The sequence below is a fragment of the Microcaecilia unicolor genome, chromosome 3 (genome assembly GCF_901765095.1).
Source record: "Microcaecilia unicolor chromosome 3, aMicUni1.1, whole genome shotgun sequence".
In the NCBI taxonomy this organism is placed as follows: Eukaryota; Metazoa; Chordata; class Amphibia; order Gymnophiona; family Siphonopidae; genus Microcaecilia; species Microcaecilia unicolor.
In genome coordinates, this window is record NC_044033.1 from 134,139,744 (window position 1) to 134,163,454 (window position 23,711).

The 23,711-nt window shown below is 45.6% G+C and overlaps 1 protein-coding gene across 2 annotated transcripts in view; it reads right to left on the minus strand.

The window, feature by feature from the left end:
- Positions 1-23,711, minus strand: part of PPP3R1 (protein phosphatase 3 regulatory subunit B, alpha) — an 83,442-nt gene that overhangs the window by 19,672 nt on the left and 40,059 nt on the right. Inside the window, exons 4-7 of one of the 2 annotated variants that reach the window (XM_030196378.1) lie at positions 22,977-22,981; positions 20,493-20,533; positions 16,717-16,893; positions 3,113-3,172 (exon numbers count right to left, since the gene is read on the minus strand). In XM_030196378.1, the coding sequence (XP_030052238.1) occupies positions 3,113-3,172; positions 16,717-16,893; positions 20,493-20,533; positions 22,977-22,978 (280 nt within the window). In that variant the 5' untranslated portion in view covers positions 22,979-22,981. The remainder of the gene's footprint in view (positions 1-3,112; positions 3,173-16,716; positions 16,894-20,492; positions 20,534-22,976; positions 22,982-23,711) is intronic. The other variant, XM_030196377.1, reaches the window with a different exon arrangement.

Below are 23,711 nucleotides of genomic sequence, written 5' to 3' on the forward strand. Positions count from 1 at the left end.
ATTTGTGAGTGACATTGCCGAAGGGTTAGAAGGTAAAGTTTGCCTATTTGCGGATGATACTAAGATTTGCAACAGAGTGGACACCCGGGAGGGAGTGGAAAGCATGAAAAGGGATCTGAGGAAGCTAGAAGAATGGTCTAAGGTTTGGCAATTAAAATTCAATGCGAAGAAATGCAAAGTGATGCATTTATGGAGTAGAAACCCACGAGAGACTTATGTGTTAGGCGGGGAGAGTCTGATAGGTACTGAGGGGGAGAGGGATCTTGGGGTGATAGTATCCGAGGATCTGAAGGCGACGAAACAGTGTGACAAGGCGGTGGCTATAGCGAGAAGGTTGCTAGGCTGTATAGAGAGAGGTGTGATCAGCAGAAGAAAGGAAGTGTTGATGCCCCTGTACAAGTCGTTAGTGAGGCCCCACCTGGAGTATTGTGTTCAGTTTTGGAGGCCGTACCTTGCGAAGGATGTTAAAAAAATGGAAGCGGTGCAAAGAAAAGCTACGAGAATGGTATGGGAATTGCGTTCCAAGACGTATGAGCAGAGACTTGCTGACCTGAACATGTATACCCTGGAGGAAAGGAGGAACAGGGGTGATATGATACAGACGTTCAAATACTTGAAAGGTATTAATCCGCAAACAAATCTTTTCCGGAGATGGGAAGGCGGTAGAATGAGAGGACATGAAATGAGATTGAAGGGGGGCAGACTCAAAAAAGATGTCAGGAAGTATTTTTTCACGGAGAGGGTGGTGGATGCTTGGAATGCCCTCCCGCGGGAGGTGGTGGAGATGAAAACAGTAACGGAATTCAAACATGCGTGGGATGTGCATAAAGGAATCCTGTGCAGTAGGAATGGATCCTCAGAAGCTTAGCCAAAATTGGGTGGCGGAGCAGGTGGGGGAAGAGAGGTTGGTAGTTGGGAGGCGAGGATAGTGGAGGGCAGACTTATACGGTCTGTGCCAGAGCTGGAGATGGGAGGCGGGACTGGTGGTTGGGAGGCGGGAAATACTGCTGGGCAGACTTGTACGGTCTGTGCCCTGAAAAAGGCAGGTACAAATCAAGGTAAGGTATACACATATGAGTTTATCTTGTTGGGCAGACTGGATGGACCATGCAGGTCTTTTTTCTGCCGTCATCTACTATGTTACTATGTAAGGGGTGCATGTAATCTGGGGCAGCCCCATAGATGATTTTATGGGTCAAGGAGCAGAGCTTAAAGGCAATGCGCTCTTGTACAGGCAGCCAGTGTAATTTGAAATGCAAGGGTTCGGCATGTACAAAGCGTCATTCTCTTAGGATGAGTCTCGCAGCAGTGTTCTGAACTGTCTGGAACTTTTTCAACAGTGAGGCCTGGCAGCCTGCATAAATTCCACTGCAATAGTCCAAGTGGGAGAGGACAAGCCAGTGGACAAGTGTGAGGAACAAATCTCTAGTATCTGATGCACCGGAGCCTCCACATGGCGTGAAACATATTTTTGGAGACCAAGTGCACATTTATTTATTGCATTTGTATCCCACATTTTCCCACCTTTTTGCGGGTTCAGTGTGGCTTACAATATGAGTTAAATGTTGGAAATACAATTTGTTACAGATTGGTTATGGATTACATTGTGCAGAGTTATGGTTGTCCAACTGGAGGTGCGTGTCCAGATGCACTCCTAAAAGCCGGAAGCTGTTGGCAATCGGAAGAGCAGAGCCCATTGCTGGGAGCACTGTGTCAGTTACTGGGGTGTGGATGGATAAGAGGATGAGACACTGTGTTTTTGTCTGTGTTTAATTTGAAACGGAATACCTGAGCCCAATGCTCTATGGTGGAGAGGCAGGCATCAATGAGGTTAGCAATTTCTGACACGGTGGTGCGAAAGGGGATGTAGACTGTGATATCGTCAGCATAGATGAAAGGGTTGAGGTCCAGTTTTGCAAGAGCGGCGGCTAAAGGCAACATCATGATATTGAATAAGGCAGGTGAAAGTGGAAGCCTTCCATGGAGCAGAGGTAGTGGAGTTCACTGTGACCTGGTAAGTTCTTGTAGTCAAAAAGCTATCAAACCAGGGTAAGACAGAACCTCCTATGCCAAAAGAGTCCAGCAGATGAAGTAAGATTTCATGATCCACCATATCAAAAGCACTAGACATGTCAAATTGAAGCAGCAAAACCTTCCGTCCGATGGATAGCTCTCGTTTAAAGTTAGATAAGAGGGTGACCAGGACAGTCTCGGTGCTATATTGGGCCCGGAAACCTGACAGAGTGGTGGAGGATATCGAAAGCAGTCAGGAAGTCATTGAGCTGGACGTTGACCATACTCTCCATCAACGTGGTAACTAGGGGTATCGAAGCCACTGGGCGATAGTTAGAGATGATGTCTGGCTTAATCTTTAGGTTCTTCGGAATGGGGGTGAGAAGGATGTGGATCAGACACCAAGGGGTCGAGGGAAGTGAAGATTATAAATTGTCCAGTACGATCATTAGTTATGCTATGTTGCTGGGATTTATGCTGGATTGGTGGGATAGGCTTTTTTGAAAAGGTGAGTTTTGAGTGATTTCATGAAGTTTAAGTGGTCACGGATTGTTCTCACAGCAATTGGGAGTCCGCTCCATAGTTGTGTGCTTATGTAGGAGAAGCTGGATGCGTAAGTTGTTTTGTATTTTAGTCCTTTACAATTTGGATAGTGTAGGTTTAGGTATGATCGTGATTATCTGATTCTGTTTCTAAGGTCAACTACACTAAAACTTTTAAATTAAAAAATATATATACATATATAAAAAAATAAAGCAACTCCAGTAGTTGGGGCGTAAAGACAGAGCCAAGCAGACTTTTACAGTCTGTGTCGCGAAAATGACAATGATCAGGATCAAGTACACATTTTATACCATATTCATTGCTGATATAATTATGAATTGATAATGAATGTGACTTATGGGCACACTGGATGGACTGTTCAGGTCTTTATCTGCCATCATCTATGTTATAAGCTACTGTGGATAAATTGGACGTTTAAATAAATGTCAATTGTAGCAAAATAAAAGCTCATTATACAAAAAAATTACTTTCCTACCATTTACTACTTATATAACTAGGAAGAGATTTACAAAATAATTAAAAAAAAAATACTCACACCTCAGTTTCTGTTCCTTGTCGCCTTTGACACTGAATTGAGAGACTCCTTCTATAAACTCTAGAAATCATAGGGGAAAACATATACAGAATGAATTGGCAACATTTAATACAATATTCCCTAGTATTTATGTAGCTTGCATTATACAGAATGGTACAGTTGGGTTATCAAATAAAGATACAAAAAAAAAAAAAAAAAAAAATCAATGCTACATCTAAACGCCAACCATTTTATTTAAATAACGCAAAGTTTACCTGAAACGGGGAGTTCTCCATAGACAGGATAAAATCAGCCACATAGGTGTGGGACATCAACTGATGGCACCAAGGCACAGTAACTTTCTAAAGTGTGTGTTCATGTCAACATTCACGAACATGCATTAATGCACATTATGTACTACAGGTCCCATTTGCTGCACAATCCTATTGGGTTGTATCCCCTTCTACCAGCAGATGAAGGTAAAGAAACTGACTCCCCCCCCCCCCACCAGTGACATCACCAGTATAAGGGCTGGTGGCCTGTGGAACACTCCAGTATGCCTCTGCCAAAGCAGCAGAAGGTCCCATAAAACACACCAGTGCCCCATCAACCATTGCAGTTATAATTCATTCCATAATCAGAAACGTGGTTCAACCAAAATATATATATTTTTTAAAACACCATTAGACAGAAAAGCAGTGAACTCAGTACCATGAACTAAGGGAGAATCTCAGGATGCTGCAGCAGGTATGATTATCTTTCACCATTCTTAGTGTCCAGTTGTATCATCCTGACTACTGGGATGTATCCAAACAGGAATTTACTGAGCAAAGGAAGACAAGGCCCGCTAAACGGCAGCTCTGCCAAAGTCCAACTGGGCTCTGGCAAGCACATCCATCCTGTAATACTTCATAAAGAAATGGAATAACCACCACATCACCAACCTGAACCTGCTCCACCAGGCAACATCTGCCCAAGCCTCTGCCCAAGATGTCACCTGAGCACAAGTGTGTTTTCAGGACAGAAAGCACTTTTTTTTTCCCCTGCAAATCTAAGCGGCCTCGATGTCTGCTTTTATATAACAAGCAACAGAAGCCTTGAACACTGCCTGGCCCTTTCGGAGCCCATGGAAGAGGATAAACAAAGGATTTGACAGCCAAAATGCATTCTTCTCCTGCAAACACAAAGAGGACTCCGAGGACCTCCAGCCTGTGGAGCCTTCTGGCTGTTGAATTTGATCCAAGACTTACAAGAGGGCAAACAGACCTAGTTCATATGGAAAGGGGAAATCACCATCTGAAGCAAAGAGGGGACAAGTGCGAATGGACACCAAGTCCTTCAAGAAACAGATACAGATCCCAAAAAGACAGTGCCTACAGTTCAGACATTTTCCTGGCCAAAACAACTGCCACCAAAAGGACCGTCTTCAAGGTAAGATCCTTGAGGGCCAACCTCAGGGCTCAAAGGGAGGCCCAGAGAGAGTCTGTCCAGCACCAGAGTCAAATCCCAGGAGGGGAGAGACAGTCCAATTGGGGGGGGGGGGGGGGGGGGAGTGGGGAGTAGGTGGAAGGCTCCCTTCAAAATCCATGCAATGTCTCCATGAGCTGCCAGGGAAACCCCTAGCACCTTGTCCCTGTAATATGAGAGGGCTGCCAGCAGGACTTTGAGTTCAGTGCCAATCCTTGGTCAAACCCTTACTGCAGAAATCTGAGTACTTCCAGGATCTGAGCCTTTCATGGGGAAAGAGAGTGCTGTTTGCAACATCCCTCAAAACCTTCAAGACTTGGACATAAGCCAAGGAAGTAGATGGCTTACAGGCTTTAAACAAGGTGATACTCACAAGAGAAAACCACTGCCACCTATCGAGGGCCAAATTATAAGCCAGAAGGGCTCCAGATCCTTTATTTCCATAGGACCCTTTCTGAGCAACTCAAATTTCCTTGGCAGAGGAAGCAAAGCTTCCACCAGTAGTCAGACTAGATCGGCATACCATGGTCTTTGGGGCCAATCAGGAGCTACCAAAAGGGCCAGAAAGGGAAGACGCACTATCCAGCACAGGACCTGGCTGATTAGGGGCCATGGCAGAAAGACAAAGAGGCTCTTCCCTGGGCCACTGTGGACTGAGGCATCTATTCCCATCGAGGCTGCCTCCTTCCAGTGACTGAAGAAACTATCTGCCTGGCATTCTCATTCAAGGCCACAAGTTTGAAGACAGGCTGCCCCATCAGCCAAGGAGAGCTGGAAGTTTGTATGTCCCAACTCTCATTCCCCTGGAACCAGTAGAGCACGGCTGAGAAAGTCCACCAAAACACTGTCCTTACCACAGGTCAATGGATTCCTGACAAAAGCCAGGAGGTTTGCCCAAAGACAGAGGCCACTACTTCACTTCTGGTGCGTCCCTGTTTGTTGACATAGGCCTCTGTCATCACCTGAACTGCTCTCTCCCAGATCAGGGGGAGCAATTCCACAAAAGCCAAACAAACTGCCCAGGTCTCCAGGCTGCTGATGGACACCAACACCCCTGTGCCACTCTGCCCAAGAACTAAGAACCTAGCCAAGAAGACTCTCAGAAGTGATCACACATCCCCTCCTCCCCAGAAGGGAGACCATTAACTAATTTTGGGCACCAAACTTTGAATCTGCTACCTTTATAGAATCCAGGGACATCTGTGGGTATGAGAAAGCTGAAACCAGGTGAGGAGTCTTGTGTGTGTGTGTGTTTGGGGGGGGGGGGGTGCAGGGGGACAACAGGAATCTGAGATGGCATCCACATTTTACAATGTTGAATACTCAGGTGCCCACCGGATCTTCTGCCATTCCTGAAGAACAAACAAACTATACTTGATCCCCTACAGAAAGGGCAGGACATGTATTTATTAAAGAAATTAGCAGGAAGGTGGTGTTTGGGCAGCTTGCTTTGTTTGCAGCCTCTCTTTGGAGAGGCATAGCGTAAGTCTGATGCTGAGCCTGTTATGACTGCCTGGAAAAGGCTATAAACTTATTTTCGTGTAGCAGAATCATCTTAACTGGCTGTGCTCATTATAGAACAATACAGACTCTGGGGCAACTGCAGAGAGATGCTGCAATGTGGTACAATGATCCTTAGTATTACCTAGTCTCTTAACCTTATCACCAAAAAGTGTCTCCCCACTACAAGACACATCTGTCAATTTAGAACGCACTGTGTACTGCCAAAAAGTATGCCCATCAATGACTCCTAGCCTTGAGCCATTGTCAAACATTTCTGCACTGTGTGTGGGGTCTAGACAGAAAACAACACCTACAGAAGGTGATCTCTCCACAGGAGAAATGAAAGCCAAAACCAACAGTGGATCCAAAACAGTCCTCTCACAAATGGTGTTTTCCTAAACAAGGTCTTTATTTCGAATTAATAAAAACAACCTGACACGATTCATGTTTCGGCCATAGAGGCCTGTGTCAGGGGTCTATTAATTTTCAATACAAAAGTAATCTTGCAGAATAAATGATGAACAGTTATTAGTCTGCTATCTGAGAAATCGCATACAAAGTGCCGCTGCATTATCTGGCATAGGCTAGGCATTTCTTGAAGTTTGGTACCTCCATGGATATCCTGAAGAGGAAGAAAGCTATATCAATGTTTTTCTCATCTAAATTAACTGAAGTATTTAACTGAAAAAAGTAACTTAAAATGAGGAAAAAAAAGTTAAACAAAAATTTACAAGGGTGATAACTATTTCCACATCTGGTCATTAGAGCAGAAAGAAACCGAAGTTCTGATGACAACGGATGGGAAATGACCACACATTCAAAATTTTAAAAAATCTAATTCTAAGCTCTGAGAGCACTACTCCATCTTGGTGCCAAGTCTGATGATATCCTCATGTGTGGCTCACATCTTATTTGGCAGAGAAACTCGCTCTTGAAATTGTATACTGCACTTCAATATGTCACAAAACATTTTTGGCTACACCACTAGAATAAGCTTTCATTAAATATACTTAAGAGGCATATTTTCAAAGCACTTAGACTTACAAAATTCTGTAGTAATCTATGGAACTTTGAAAGCCTGTAAGTCTAATTGTTTTGCAAATAAGCCCCTTAGTATTTTTTCTTAAAATGGAACATTCTTTTATAGGGGCCTATGTACCAAAGTTCACTAATGTTTTTTTCCCAGTAACATGAGTTAACAGCAAATATCTCCATGGTAATGTTTTCTGGTTGAGGGGGTGTAACTGGCATGGCTGGAGGGTAGAAAGGGGGGGGGGAATGACAGTAATGAATGTTACTGCATGCTAAAGTGGCTGTCACCTCATTTTCTTGCTAACAGCTTCACTTCTCACCAACACCCTAATATCTGTGCTGCTCTCCTACCCTTCCCACCTTCCTCCTGCTGTTAACATAAAATTCTGCCATTAGTTGTTTTCATGTGCGACTTAATGGTATTTACTATGTGTCAGCTCAAAGTGTCATGAAACCTGATACACATTTTAGTAAATAGGCATTATAGTATGACATTAAAGTACGTTTATGGGGTTAAACTTTACTAAACTCCTCAAAGCAAAAATGATACACTCTTCCCACTGTAGAGAGTCTCAGGCTTACTTGTTTTCACTTTTGATATTACACCACAGTTCATAAACTTTCAACGCCAGAAAATTATTAGGAAAAATAACTAGTTATAAAGGTTCCATACAAACGTGGTGTTACTGGTTAAGGAGTGAATTCAAAGCAACATATCAATATAATTTATAAACCAGGGGCTCTCAACCCAGAACATACCACACCAATCAGGTTTCCAAGATATCTATATGAATATACATGATAAAGCGAAGGAGTCACCTGTAGTAGGCACTCTCCGAGGACAGCAGGCCCCACTGTAAACTAGAGCCAAGTCCCACCGCTCCCAATCTGACGATGGAGCAGGACCAGCCAAGGGCATACAATAGATCCCGCTACTGGGGTTACTGCCAGGTACTGGTGACCTGAAGTGGCCAATGCTGGAAGCAGGATACTGGTCCAACCCAGTATGGATATTCTTCCCCAAATCAGCCAGGAACCTGAGACTGTCAGTATGCAAGCCATCCACCTTCCAGAATAAAGGAGGCTGCGAGGCTGCAAAATAACACTGAAGATCCCACACTTCCATGGATACCATGGAGACAGTGCCCCAGTAGCAGAACAACCTCAAGATGAAACTGATTCCAGAAATATGGAGCTAACAGCACCAAGTGGACCTCTACACGCACTCCGTGCAAAGATGGTGCCAAATAAATACCTGCATGGCTCTGAGCAATAGCGGTCCAGGGACACCAGAAGTGCGGGAAACAACCAGAGAATTTTTTTTTGGCATGGTGCATTGCAGCCACCAGTAACCACAAGGTGGTGTGTGTGATGATGGTGGTGGTGGTGGGGGCTCCAAGCTCCCCCAAACGAAAGGGCACAGAACCAGGCAAGGACTGTTGCCACCAAATAAACCCGCTGAAAACCAATGCAGACGTCCCAACGCATGGGAGAAATAGCATGACACGGGCGCCACGGACTCCCTTAGCAGAGTAGACGCCTAACGTCTGAATCCTGCAACACATGTAGCTGCCAGAACTGTGTCTCAAGAGACCAAACATAGCCCGAGTAGGGTCAGGAACAACGAACCCAGCAACTCCACTGAAGAAAGGCCTTGAACCGCAGTGACAGCCTTGGGCATCCAAAAGAAACGGGAAGCCGCTCCTAGGTCCCCTGCAGCCAGGCAGATCCAAACTGCCTCAAAGGCCCCTGCAGAAAGAGGTGCCCAAAGAAGGACCAACCCCCCACTAGCCAAGCCTGACCGCCCCTGTTCACTCCAGGAGCCAGGTGAAGAGGTCGGGAGGCAGAGAAACCTGACAGCTTCAGTGCATGCTGGTGCGGTCCGTTCGTTTTTGCTTTTTTTTTAAATTTAAGAAACAGAGATTTGCTGGAGATGAAACAGAGGAAACCGCTGTGCCAAAACTCACCCCCCTCTGGAAAACTCTTGGATCCGCAAGGGGAAGGCAAGCACCAAACAGAAAGTCGGTCAGAAAGACAGACCCGGCTTGCATGCTAGGAAGTTGCACAGGAACAAGCAGCGAGGCCCATACAAGCACGGCCTCGGGAGTCTGCTGCCAGCCTAGATCAACCACTGGGAAAAATATTGCACTGCACCTCCCACCCAACTATGGAAGCAATGATCACACCTCCCCACAGACACCCCTGTGAAAAGGATGAAAACAGTGGGACGCAGCACAACAAACGACAGAAATGAGAGGCTTCCCCCAGGGCGCCAACCACAGCCCAGTTCATGTTCAAGTGCAGCCAGAGCACCATCCTCTCCTATTCAGCACCAATACTGGGGGCACCAGTATCTATCCTAAAGGCATACGCAGGTCCACAGCAGAATGCCCCAAAGACATGGCTTTTTTTTTTTTTTTTTAAAGATGAATTTCCACAGCATGGAAGGAGAAGAAGCAGGGCAGGAGAGGACAGAAGGGTGGGGGAGAGACCTGGGGTGACCAGGTATACCCCTTAAAGGTAGCACCGCTCAGCCGCACACCCCATATCTCTACTAAACTGTAAAACCCAGAATAGGAGCTGAAACCAGGAGCTGCAAGAGACCGTCCATCCACCTGCTGGAGATAGAGAATACTGACTGACTTAGGAGTGTCTCGACCTATAAGACAGTGCAAATCAGCGCTTTCTATCTCCATCTGTTGGTAGATGGTTACAACCCACAAGTTTCTGGATTCATCTGTTGCTGACACTACGGAAGTGCTGGGGAGAAGCTAGTTGCCTTGGTACATGTAGAAACCAATGAAATTGGAAAATGTGGGCAGGAGGTACTGAAAGCCAAATTTAGGCTCTAAGGTAGAAAGTTAAAATCCAGATCCTCCAGGATAGCATTTTCAAAAATGTTCCTGTTCAATGCATAGGGCCCAAGAGCAAGGCGGAGCTCTGAAATCTCAACATATGGTTAAGATGATGGTGCAGGGATGAGGGATTTAGATTTGATAGGAATTGGGCAACATTCAGGAAAAGGGAGGAGCCTGTTCCAAATAGGATGGCCTCCACCTTAACTAGGATGGAACTAGGCTGCTGGCACCAACATTTAAAAAGGAGATGGCGCAGCTTTTAAGCTAATATAGGGAAGAAAACAGTCACCCAGGAAAACATGGTTCAGTGTGGCGTATCCTTGAAGGATACTACTGAAATATGATCTCTAGGGAACACCGATACAGAGGTTTCAATAATGGTGAAAGAAAGCCAGGAGTGGTTCATGAGAGAACAGAGTAAAGGATGCAAATTATCCTCGTCAACTTCAAAACAGCTTAAAGATGCAAGTGAAAAACACAATCTGAAGTGTCTATATACAAATCCTAAAAGCTTAAGAAATAAGATGGGAGAGTTACAGTATATAGCACTAAATGAAGAGGTAGACGTAATAGGCATTTTAGAGACCTTGTGGAAGGAGGACAATCAATGGGACACTTATCACTGTACAAATTACATCACAATGATAGCGTGGATCAAATCAATTTTTCACTCTTTCAAGAAATACACAGACTAGGAGACACTCAATGAAGTTACATAGAGATACGTTTTAAACAAATGGGAGAAAATATTTTTTTCACTCAACAAATAGTCAAGCTCTAGAACTTGTTGTCAGAAATGTGGTAACTGCGGTTAGCTTATGGTTTGGACAAGTTTCTGGAGGAAAAAATCCATAACCTGCTATTGAGATAGACATTGGGAAGCAACTGCTTGCCCTGGGATTGGTAGAATGGAATGTTGCTACTATTTGGGATTCTGCCAGGTATTTGTGACTTGTGACTGCCCACTGTTGGAAAGAGGATACTGGGCTAGATGGACCATTAGTCGGCCCCAGTATGGCTCTCTATATGTTCGAACTCCAACATACTGCACACCAAGTTTCATAAGTAGATGCTTACGTAGAGCTGGAAGGACTGTATGTGGGACACAAGTAAGTATAGAGGCCTGGTAAACATTTCTCCCATAAGGCTCCATGGTCCTAGCATCTTGCCCCAAGGGCACCGAGGCGTGGGTTCTAGAACTCTTAAGAGCAGATTCAATCACCATAGCGCGGCGAGGTGGCTGTTGCTTCTCGAATCTGGGGGACTTCCAAACTCTATACATAGACTCTGCCTTCCAAGGAACTGGCTGCACAACAACGAGAAGGGGGTCCTCTCAATTCTTCATCTGCGCTTGCCTCAGGATGCAATGCACTGACACTGTCATGGCCTCTTTAGGAGGATCCTCAGTCAAGTACATCCAATATTTCAGCAATGGACTTATCCTCAAACTCCGAATAAAACTGAATGTCTTTAGCCATTTCCCTGACAAAGAGGAGCTCCTCTGGTGGAAATGTTCTCCATTCCTGACGTGGGAAAGGGGGCCTGATGATAGACCAAGGGAGCCCTCCTCCAAAATCTCCTCTGGTTCAATTTCAGACACTCAGAAAAGGTCTGAGTAAGACTTAAAATACTTCTCCTGAGCAGACTGGACTCTGGGCAAGAGCGCTGAGGGACAGCCCTGTCCTGAATACCGGGGAAGCTTTCTCTTCTGATGGGCTGGAGATGAGCACTGCCTCTTCCAAAGTTGATGCCAGTCCCTGTTTAGGCACTGGTGTCTGTGCACTGGTGTCTGTGCACAGGTGACAGACAAGGCATGGGCCTCGAGGATCGCTTGGGGTGGAGCCATGGTCGGTCTCGACACCCTACCCCACATATACTAGGATACAGCCATATCATGGGAACCCTGTATGGCTGCCAATCATTTTTTTTTTTTAATTTTGAAGCACTGGAAAGGGAGCACAGATCATCCTCAGAACTCTGGTCTGCGGTCTTCCAAGGGCGGGATTGCAGAATAGCGTCACTGACTAAAGAAAAGAAAATTATCTGGTTAAGACAATTTCTTTCTTGGCAACAGCTCCACCATTCTGCTCAAATGGGATGTACCAAAGAAGTCTAGGGTGGGTGAAGATGAGGGCCACCCCCCCCCCCCCCCTGAAATGATGGCTCTGCCAAAGTCCGAGCAGACTATGGCCAACAAGTCCAACCTGTAGTGTTTAACAAAGGAATGGAGTGATGACCAAAGTTGCCGTCCTCAGGGACACTGCCCGAGCCTCCACCCAGGCAGTGGCCTGAGCCACATCTGTGTAGGCCATCAGTCCTTGAGGAACCCGACGATTCTTGCCAATGTAGGTGGACTCGATAGCCACCTTGATCCACCTCGCAATGGAGGCCTAGAGGCTGCCTGGTCCTTCCAAGGGCCATGGAAAGCACGAAGAGGTGGACAGACAAAATTTGTCTCTTCAGGTACCAGACCTGTGTCCTCCTGACATCTAGCTCATGAAGCTTCTGATCCCCAGGAGCCAAACCTTCTGCCAAAAAGGAGGGCAAGCAAACCTCCTGATTAACATGGAACAGAGACACAACTTTCAGCAGAAAGGAAAGGGACCACACACATGGATCCCAAGTCCTCCGTGAACGATAGATACATGTCCTGAGCAAATTAGTGCCTGTAGCTCGGAGATTCTACGAGCAACGGTGATACCTACCAGAAACACCACCCTAATAGTAAGGTTCTTGGTGGAAACTGAGCACAGATGCTCAAACGGAGCTATGGACAGCGCCCAGAGCAAAGAACTGAGGTCCCACAAAGGGAAGGAAGGGTGTAATGGAGGTGGCAGATGAGCCACCCCCTTCAGAGACCGAGCCACCTCTCTATGCAAAGCCAGAGAGATGCCCTTCACCTTCCCACGAAAACTGGCTAGACCCACCACCTGGACCCTCAAGGAGCTCAGAGCCAGTCTCCGCCCAGACCTAGCTGCAGAAACCTCAAAATAAATTGGGAATCTGAGCATTTCATGGAGACAGCTCTCCACACCAGGAATCAAGAACTCGCCAGACCCTGATGTAAAACAGGGACCTTCAGGACTTCCTGGAGTAGAGCAGCGTAGAGACCACTATGATGGATAACCCACACATCTCCAAACCTCTCCTCCCAATGGCCAAACTGTAAGCCATAAGAAATCTGTATCTTCCATGTCTACCGGCACGCATCTCCAAACCTCTCCTCCCAATGGCCAAACCGTAAGCCATAAAGAATTCGGATCTTCCATGTCTACCACAGCAGACACCGACCCTAGAGCTGTGAAAGACGATCTTCCATCAGGAGGCACCAGAGAACCAGATGAGGACGACACGCAATCCTGTGCAAGGGACAGCCTAATCAGAGGCCATGGAGGGAAGAAGTAGAGGGCCCACAGCCACAGTTGAACCAGGGCATCTATCCCCTGGCAAGGCCAGCTCCCTCTGCTGACTGAAGTTGATCCTGGATGCAATCAACTCGAACTTGGGAGGGCCCCAGTGGTCCAGAATGAGCTGAAAGGCTTGTTGTCCCAGTTCCCACTCTTCCGGATCCAGAAGAGCGCAACTGAGAACTTCCGCCTGTATCGTGTACTTGCCTACAATGTGGACTGCTAAAAGGATCTGCAAAGGGGTCTCCACCCACCGACAGACACGCTGCCTCCAGGGACATTGCCTGACTCCTGGTGCCATCCTGCTTGTTTACATACACCACTGCTCCTCAAAGAGTGGCCAAAGCTCCTGCTGAGCTAGGCAGCAATTTACAGACCAGGACACCTCCTGGCTCAACCAGTGCCCTGCCCCCCAGTCCAGACACTGAACTCCCCAACTGAGGAGACCTGCATCTCTGGTGACCAGAACCCACTGTGGGGGATCCAGAGGAACACCTCTCAGCAGGTGAGCCAGACTGTCCCACTAGGCTAGACTGAGCCTCACCTTAGGCGGTAGCGGCAGAGGACAACTGAAGGTCTATGAGGTCAATACCCATTGGGACAACAAAGCCTGCTGCAGAGGGTGCATATGAGCCCTCACCTAAGGCACCACCTCCAGCATAGCGGCAGGCCACAGAGACTAAGAGTTGCAAGTAATCCCAAACCGTGGGCTCCAGGAGATGGCACAACCAGCCCAACTGTGCCCAGAACTTCTCTGCCCACTCCTCCAGAAGAAAAACCATCTCTCTGGCTGTCTCGAAGCAGACCCCGAGGTACTCCAGGGGTTGAGACAGAGCCAGATGGCTCTTGGACCCATTCACTATCCAAGTCCAGGGATGCTAGGAGGGAAATGACCTATGAGGTAGCCATGCCCACTGAGCCTGCCATGAGTGGGAAAGCGCGGGGTACAAATGTAACAAAAACTGACCTCGAAAGAAATTAGGCAGTTGTCCAGGCAAGGAGAACCCGAATACCCCAATGACAGAGGGTCGCAGATACCACCGTCATCTCACCTTGGAAAAAGTGTGTGGTGCCATAGCCAGGCCAGATAGCAACGCCCAAACCTGAAAATGCCACCCAACACACAGAAGCACAGATATTTCTTATAATGATCTGCAATAGGGAAGTGGAGATAGGCCTCCATGAGGTCTAGGGAAGTCAAGAACTTCCCCGGCCGCACCAAGGTGATAACCAAGCAAAGCATTTCCACCCAGAGGTGGTGCGCTCACAGACAAGCATCCACCCCCTTGAGGTTCAGGATGAGGTGAAAGGAACCTTCTTCGGCACCATGAAATAGAGTACCGGTCCAGGTCACGCTCTGCCAGCAGAACAGGTTTCATCACTCCTATAATCACAGAGATGCTAAAGGGTAAGAACGACAATCTGGTGCTTTAGACCCAAGCCGCAGAGAGAGATCATGAAGGCATCCGGAACTGGACCGATGCACTCCATGGAGTATGTTCAGAACCCACTCGTTGGGGAAGAGACAGCTTGCCTCCCACTGGAAACAAGGGGCCAGTCACACTCTCATTGGGCAGGCCAAGCAGCTGTGGTCCCACCTGAGAGACCCGAGGATCCAGCTTTCTTGGGGCATTGAAAGGACGCCTATTTGAAGGACCTGCTATCCCCCCCCCCCCCTGGGTAACAGACCTGAAGCAGCCTGCCCCCTAAAGGGCAGCTGACTTGAAAGCTTCTTGGAAGCTGCATCCATATCCAGAGGCAAAGCCACAAAACGGCAACTCCCAATGTCGCGACTCAGTGGGAAGCCAGACGGAGAGTAGAGGATGTTCGCCCACAAAGACCGCCCCAGCTCCAGATGAGAAATATCCGGGGATCTCAGCAAACGCTGGAACCAATACAGCATGGAGGTACAAAACTGCCACATATAGCAGCCTGAATGCTGGGGTCCCCATTGAAAATGCCAGGCGGAGCTGCTGCTCCTCCTCCACATTCTTTTCATGGAGCTCCCTAAGGGTTGAAGCCCCCTTGGACAGGTACAGCGATCACCTTCATGACTGTCATAACCAGGGCATCCACCAAAGGGAAGACCCAACACTTCTCAATCTCAACAAAGGTACAGAAACGATCAAGATCCCAGCCACCCTGAGGGAACCATCCAGGGGCTCCGACACTGCCATTATCACGCAGTTGAGGGCCTTATGGAGTGGAAAATGCTTCAGGGCCTGTTGCGGGAGGCTTAAGAATAGCCAAGGCCCTCACGGCCTTGTCTAAGAGACAAGACAGCTACTCATGACAAAAGAACTAAAACCCATGAAACCACTCTTCTATAGCCTTCCGACAAAGAGCGTACTCAGAACCAGAGACCATGGGGGACTGGAAGCTGAAGAGGACCTCCAAAGAACACAGACCCTATGGAATAACCAAATCCATTCTATGGCACAGACCAAAAATGGCACCCCCGTCGATCCTCTTTTGGCCCCACCCACACAGAGGATGAGGGTTAGAGCTAGGATTAGGTAACAAGAGGGGACCTATGTAGGGTCTGCTTAACCATCTGGGTCAAGTTCTGGAAGCAAAAAAAACAAAAACAATAGGAGCTGCGGGTTGGGGGAGAGCCCATGAGGAGCACACCCAAACAGGGTGAATGGGAAAGAGGTGGGGGGAATGGGGCACCCCTCAGTCAAGGCCCTGCAGAACCAAGCCAAAGCATCACACAGTGGCACTAAGAAGTACGACAGGGGGTTTCGGAGCCAAGCAACGAGCTCATCCATGTACAGTTCTGAGACACTGACCTGGAAGCAACAGTTAAAACTCAACCATGCTGTGTCGCCGTCAGCATGACCTACCACCTGCCAAAAGGTAGAGAAAAATACTGGACTGTTCCAGGGAGCTCCTCTGCTTATGCTGGTGATGCCACTGGCAGAATTCAGTTTTCTTTACCTCCATCTGCTGGGAAGGGATAACACCCTTTTGTGCAGAACAGGGGACCTGACACTAAGAAATAGGCCTATCTAGTCTAGCCAGTAATCTGAACCACAATTCTAATATACTCAAGCTGGTATACAAAATCTTGACCATTTGTCCGATATTATTCGTTAGTGCATCTAACATCAAATGAGACAAGCATAAATTCTATACTCAACAAGCACAGATGGCAGTAAAAATAGCCAAATATTACAATTATAAAACAGTCTAGTATGTATGCAGACACACACATCCTTAACAACCATCCAAATATTTTGAAAACTTAGACTCGCGTATATAAGCGATTTAAGAGCTCAGCATATGAGTTAAAGTATAAAAGATTTGCTTCTTTCAAGATAATACATCTATGAAAACAAAGCAAAAAGTGTCTTACCTTTAAAGTCTACTTCTCCATTCCCATCCGTATCAAATATGTCTATTACTCGCTGTACTAATGGGTTTTGTTGCAACTCAGGCAAAGACATAAACTCTTCCACACTCAAAGACCCAGAGTTATCTAAATCAAGTTTCTTAAATCTTTTTCCCAGCCTTTTAATCTCATCAGCATCAACTGAAAAAAAGGAAAATAAATAGTTTAAAATCTTAAATGGTTATAGGTCCCTTAGCTGTGATTTATCAGGACTTCACAGTAATATGCTAGCTCTCATTTCCATGCAAATATTTACATCTTGTAGAAAAATTACCTATCATCTTGTTTGTACCAAACACAGTTTACAATTGGACTCAGTAGCAGCAATGCAATTCAAAGTTCAGGGATCAGCATGATGTTTATTAAATGGCTATATGGAAGCCTCAAGTTAAAAATGTTAAAATAGCTACTATGATGTATTAAAGACTGTACACAGGCACAACAGTAGTTCTATAGATCTGATCTATGAGAAAAAAAATTAAATACAGTACAGTCTTGATCATCTGACTTTCGGTATTCTAACCATTCTGCATATCCGACAGACTCCCCCGGTGACTTCATCTATTTCTATTAATAATCTTTGTTTTAGAACACATTTTGAAAATCAGGAACTCTATGCCTTTGTTTATGCATTATTTGAGGGGTTTATGCAGTGTTTTCCATAATTATTTGACTTCCGTTATCTGACAACAGGTCAGTCCCATTAGGTCGAATAAGCAAAACTGTACAGTAGATTTACTTCAAATTATTGCAGGTATATACAAAAACTACTATCCTCAATTTAAGGGCAGTTCTTTATAGTCTTCAAATGGACTACACAATAAATTAATACGGAGAGCACCCCTGGTAAACATTAGAAAAATAGCTTACAAAAATATGCTTCCCTTCTTAAAATTAATCCAACCTCCCTCTTTACTAATCAAGTGTTTATAAATTCTCACTAATATTGATGTGTCCAGGTAAGGATGAACTCTGGCGATGCAGATAGGAAACCACAATTACCATATCCTTGGAGAAGGTGCAGGGGGTCACGGACAGACCAAAGGGCAAGGCCCAAAACTGGAAGTACCAGTCAAGAACACAGAAGCATAGATAATGCCTATGATGGGCCACGATAGACACATGCAGATAGGCCTCTATGAGGTCCAAAGACATCAAGAATTCACCCGACTGAACCGAGGCAATCACTGACTTGAGGGTCTACATGCAACAGTGCTGTAATTGAAAGCAGGCATTTACTCCCTCTTCAAGTCCAGGATGGGATGGGAAGAGCCACCCTTCTTTGGTACCACAAAATGGAATAATGCCCCAGGCCTCGCTCCTTGAAAGGCAAAGGCTCCACCACTCCCAGACCTAGGTGGTGTTTGAGAGTAAGGGTGACCATGCGCCTCTTTTTGTGACACATAGGGAAACAGTGATGGGAACAGGGCAGGCAAGTTCCAAGAAGTAACCCTTCTCGAACACCTACAGAACCCACTGGTCCGAGGTGACGCGACCCCACTTAGTGAGAAAAGGGACAACCTGCCCCCTTAATGTACACCACTGAGGGACCCAGCATATCCCCTGAGCTGGAGGCCTAAGTGGGAGTATGCTGAGCTGTCCCAAAATGGCTGGCAGCTCTGAAGCACCCTCTAGATGCCTGGGAAGGCTAGAATCCCATCTGCCTCAGCTCAGGAAGACAGAGGGGCTGAGCCTCTCTCTATGTATTTCACCAGCTTCTCCAGGTACTCTCCAAAAAGGAGGCACCCTTGAAAGGGCACAGTGGACTAAGAAGCTTCTTGGAGGTCACGTCCATAACTCAGTGGCAGAGCCACAGACAAGCACACTGGCAAACACCAGGCAGATCAAATCATAAAGTATGTCTGCCAAGAGAAACGTCCCAGACTCCACCCGGAATACTTCCACAGATTTTGGAAGCTGCTGCAGCCAACAGAGAATGGCACGTGCCACATAGACACCACAGATGGTAGTCTAAACACTGGAAGCTCCTACTGAAAAGGCTAAACGCACCTATTGCTCCACCTGTTTGTCATGGACCTCCAGAAGGGCCGAGCCACCCTTTTGCTTTGGTGATAGAAATGACAAGGGTGTCCACTTTGGGGTATGCCCAATATTTCTTCACCTTCCCAGGGACGAAGTAATAAAGGTGCTCCAGAGCCCAAGCCCCCATGAGTATCCCATTCGGGGATTCCCACTCTGCCATCATACAGGTTAATGTTTTGTGCACCAGGAAATATTTCTAGGGCCCATCCAGGGCCTCTAACACTGAGTCCCCCTAAGGTGGGTCCGCAGGAGGAGACTTGAGCACCCCCAGGCTCTCTTGTGACCCCATCAATAAGCTGGAAAAGTTCCTGGCAACAAAAGAGCCAGATCACACGGAACCACTCTTCCTCCTCCTCCTCCCGCTAAGGAAAATCCTCCAAATCCCAAGCCAGAGAGCAACGAAGGTCAGAGACAGCATTCAGGTCCTCTCCAGAGCTGACCGTAGCATCCATGACCCTCAATCACCCTTTGACTGCCTGAGGCAATAACATTTTGAGAATGGACCGTTAACAAGGATTTATTTATTGGAGTACATTTTTATGCTTTGAATTGGAATGTTTTGTACACAGTGAGCACCAAGTGAGGTAACACCCCAGTTACAATGTGGTTTTACCATGAAAATAAGCTACAAATGTTTGAAAATATTTTTCTGAACTGCTGAATGACACAGAGGTGTATAGACATCTGCTGCATACGCTAAGGAAAATCTATTTTACTGTTTTGGGTTATTGTCAGGTATTTGTAACCTGAATTGGCCACTGTTGGAAACAAAGATACTGGGCTTGATGGACCTTTGGTCTGTCCCAGTATGGCAACACTTACGTTCTATGTTCTTAAACAGAGGCTATTTCCTTTTTGCTTCACCTATCAGGTGAGTAATGCCACACTGTTGACAACATGCTTCCAGAAGGGAAATTTCTGTGTTTTGGCTATGATGTGCAGTGGTACCTTAAAGAACTGATTTACTAAACTTTCAGTCATAAAATGGGGAAAGAGCATTAGTAAAATCAGTTTCTAAAGATGCTGCTGCTGATGATAATAGAGGAGATTCTCCTTCCACCCCCTCCAACACACACACTTCAATTTCACTTTGGGTGTGGGGTGAAGGGGAAACAAAAGTGGTTTCAGCCACTAGCTCCTAAGTTTGGGGGCTGGCTCCTAGAGTCAGAGTCAATGAAAATTTATCGACGCATGGCCTATATACAAAGCTATAAATTGAAAAAGCCAGTCAAATAAATTGATGGCAATAGATACACACTTATGTCTGTTTTTATTTCTAGTACTGGTCAATGAAAACCTTTAACAGACCATAAACAAAAAATCTTATATGAAAGAGAAAAAGCAAAACAAAGCTTACTGTCATAAAACAATCTTGTGGGTGGCACTTGAAACATTATGTATTTTGCATAATCTTAATACCAAATACTGTCAAACATTTATAAAGAACAAAATTAGCACATCATGCTTCAGGTATGTAACGTTCAGTACAGGTGTCTAAATAAATTGATGGCAATACATGCACATTTATGTCTGTTTTTACTAGTATATGTCAATGTAAATCTTTAACAGACTATAAACAAAAAGATAGCAAAGACTCTCCCAAATGCTTAGAGAGAAAATATGAGAACATTTAACTTAAAAACTAAAGGTAATTTAAAAAGGATACATGAAATGAGGAAACTTGACAAGTGACTTACAGTGTGAGCACATTTCCAACGGATAACTTGCCTCATTGCCCTGAAAAGTAAAAAGTTGATCAGTATAAATACATATTCAATAATGTAAACTTGTACCACAGTACAAAACGGTTCAGCATTTGTACACATTAACAGCAACTGAAAAAGTGAGGTTTATTTATACCTGTTAATTTCCTTTCCTTGAGTCCTGCTAGACCAGTCTAGACCAACAAGGTTGGCCTGTCTGATATCAACTAGATCATCTTTCCCTTCAAGAGGGGGATAAATTCCCATAGCACTAGGTGATCGTCCTTTGCCTCTAGTTGACTGATGGACCATGACACTTTTAATCAGGACCACTGACCTTGTGCAACCGAACTCAAGCAGTGGGCTCCACACCCCTGGAGGTTCACTCAGGGGTGTCTACAGCAACCCCCTTGAGCATAAAGCAGGGCTTGTCCCACAAAGCCAAAAGCCAGATTCCACCGAAGACTCCCTGGAAGGGGGCGATGAGCATCAAACTCCTGGAACCAAGAGGTCCAATGAAAGAACAACATTCTCTGGAGCAGACATATATGGGCCCTCAACTGAAGGTACCACCTTCAGATGAAAGGCTGTGAGTAGGACCTGCACATGACAATGGCAGGTAGCACAAAAGCTGCCCCTTCTCTTACAAAGACAGAAGAGGCAGCTTCTGTGCCATCTGCCATTGAGAAAGTGCTGAAGTCATCTTGGATGCTCAGTTTTACTACCAGGTCAAAGCACTGTGGGTCCCTGGCTAGCTGTTTTAGTTTTTACTGCTGAGGCAGCCTTACTGGCGAAATGTGGCCACGTCGGGTTTGTTCTAATAATGATTCTTTGGATTTGATAGTGTCTGCTCTGGTGCTTCCTTTGTATTGCTGCAAGACACCAAGTGCCTCTTTTCGATTCGGTCAGGAGGATGGTAGTGCACTCCTATCACTATCCTTTCCCCCTTTACACATGGAATTTCAACCCATAGGGATTCCAAGATGTGTTTTGTTTCCTGCAAAATTTTCAATCTATTTGTTCAAGGTCCTCCTTAACATAAAATGCTACCCCCTCCACCAATTCAATCCACCCCACCACTATGATATAATTTGTAGCCTGACATGACAGTGTCCCACTGGTTATCATCCTTCCACAAGGTCTCAGAGATGCCTATTATATCTCATTTTTCATTTAGTGCAAAGACAACACACACAGATGCTGTAGTCTCATAAAAGTTTTGCTAAAGGGCTCAGAAAGATGTTAAATAATAAAAGGGAAAGGAAAGAGCCCTTTGGGAATCCGCACTAAAGAGGAAATGCTGCAGAAGGAGAAAAAGGGGTGGGTACAGAAGGAGCAGTCAGACAAGAAAGAAGTAAACGAAGCCAAGGTAATCTACAAGGCTTATGGCTTGTACTAGAGAGTACAGTGGTCTTAACCACAAGTAAGATTTCCCAGTTCTGGCCTGCTCTTTTTTTTTTTTTTTTATAACAGCTTTAAAGCTGTGGTGGCAGTTAAAAAGGCTCCATCCACCGGGTCTCATAGATGGAAGAATAATAGGGAATAAGGCTGACCAGGGCAATTTGGGCCAAATTAAGCACCTGGGAGCTGCAGGAGCTCATCGGGACTCTCCTAAACAGAGTGCATAGGAAAGTGGGGTTTGTGAGGGGGGGGGGGGGGGGGGGAGGGGAGACAAGTTGGTGGTATCAAGCCGGAGTCTCACCCAGTGGCACTAAAATGCAACGGGGGGCTGCAGAACCAAACTTCATGCTTGACCAGATACTGTCAGGGACTATGAATCTGGGAGAAGCCATTAGGTTCAACCACGTATTATGGCAGCAGCCAGCAGAGTAGAGAGCTAAACCATGGACAGAACACTAAAGATAACCTATCTCCTCAAGAAAATAGGGAGCACCACAGTTTATACATCGATGTCAAGAGAAAATAGGGAGCACCACAATTTATACATTGACGTCACTAGTAGAATTCAGTTTTCTCTACCTCTATCTGCTGGTAGAAAGGGATGACAACCCATTCTTTCAGAACCGTGTAGGCGATGCTAAGAAAAGGTTATTCTTAGCTTTACATACAGGACATGTAGCATTTTGGCTTTGCAGCTGGGTTTTATTAGAGCTGTTTTTTAAACAAATGTTTACATTAAATCTCATCATCAAATCATTCAGATTTAAACAGCTTTAAGTATCAGGCTTCCATGGCTTGTGGGCTAGCCTAAACAAGCTGGCTAATATCCATCTTTCCATTATATACCTCCTGGGGCAATTCTGCACAAAAAAAATGTTTTTTTAAATGAAAATTCTGAAAATCCCGCACACTTTATTTGCAATTTTTTTTTGTGCAGAATTCCCCATTTTATTCCAAATGGATCACTTGATTCCAGGTAATGTATTTCTGAACTGAACTGACACTTAATCAAAATGGTCCCCAAGAGCTTCTCATTATGGGATCTACTTCACCTACTGCCTATATTTATAATACTATATTTTGTGATAGTCAGGTCCTGTCTATGAACTAGGAACCTAGGAGCAAAGCAGTTACTCTACCAAGCGGTGCAGCCTTGGCCTAGCTTCCAGCTGTGCAGGCTGAGGACCAGGTGCACAGGCCCATACAATTCACCATTTGTTGGAGACAGAGAAAATACGGCAGTTATCCTCAGAGTACCAACCCTTATACTGCTGATGTCACTGGGAAGTGTCAGCTTCTCTACCTCCATCTGTAGAAGGAAGAGGATACAATCCAACTGCTACAGGATCATGCAGCTGGACAAGAAATGCACAGTTAACACACTATCGAGAATAGGCTCCATTCATTATTATATGATTAACAACTGATTTTTAATGTGAATGTGCATTAACACTTATTATAATGGCCAGTTTTTAAAATGTTTCCACAAATAGGCCTCTACAGAGCCCTTTTGCTAACGCTTTGCAATTACTCTGTGGAAAGTGCCCAAGTTACTGCACGATAATTGAAATGCCTATGCAGCAGTTGTTGGAGTCCTGCCCATGAGGTTAATGCAAAGGAAACTACCAGTACATCCATGCTACTGAGTAGCACTAAGAGATCTGTGCTATCCGCCATGATAACAGTAAAATGTGATCAATTTACTGTGAACTAACTCACAAACTTAGTCCATGCCAATTTCTTACCCCATTTCAAACTATATATTCAGATTTAGCTCATACCTTTTTCAGCAGTAATTCAAAGTGAGTTATG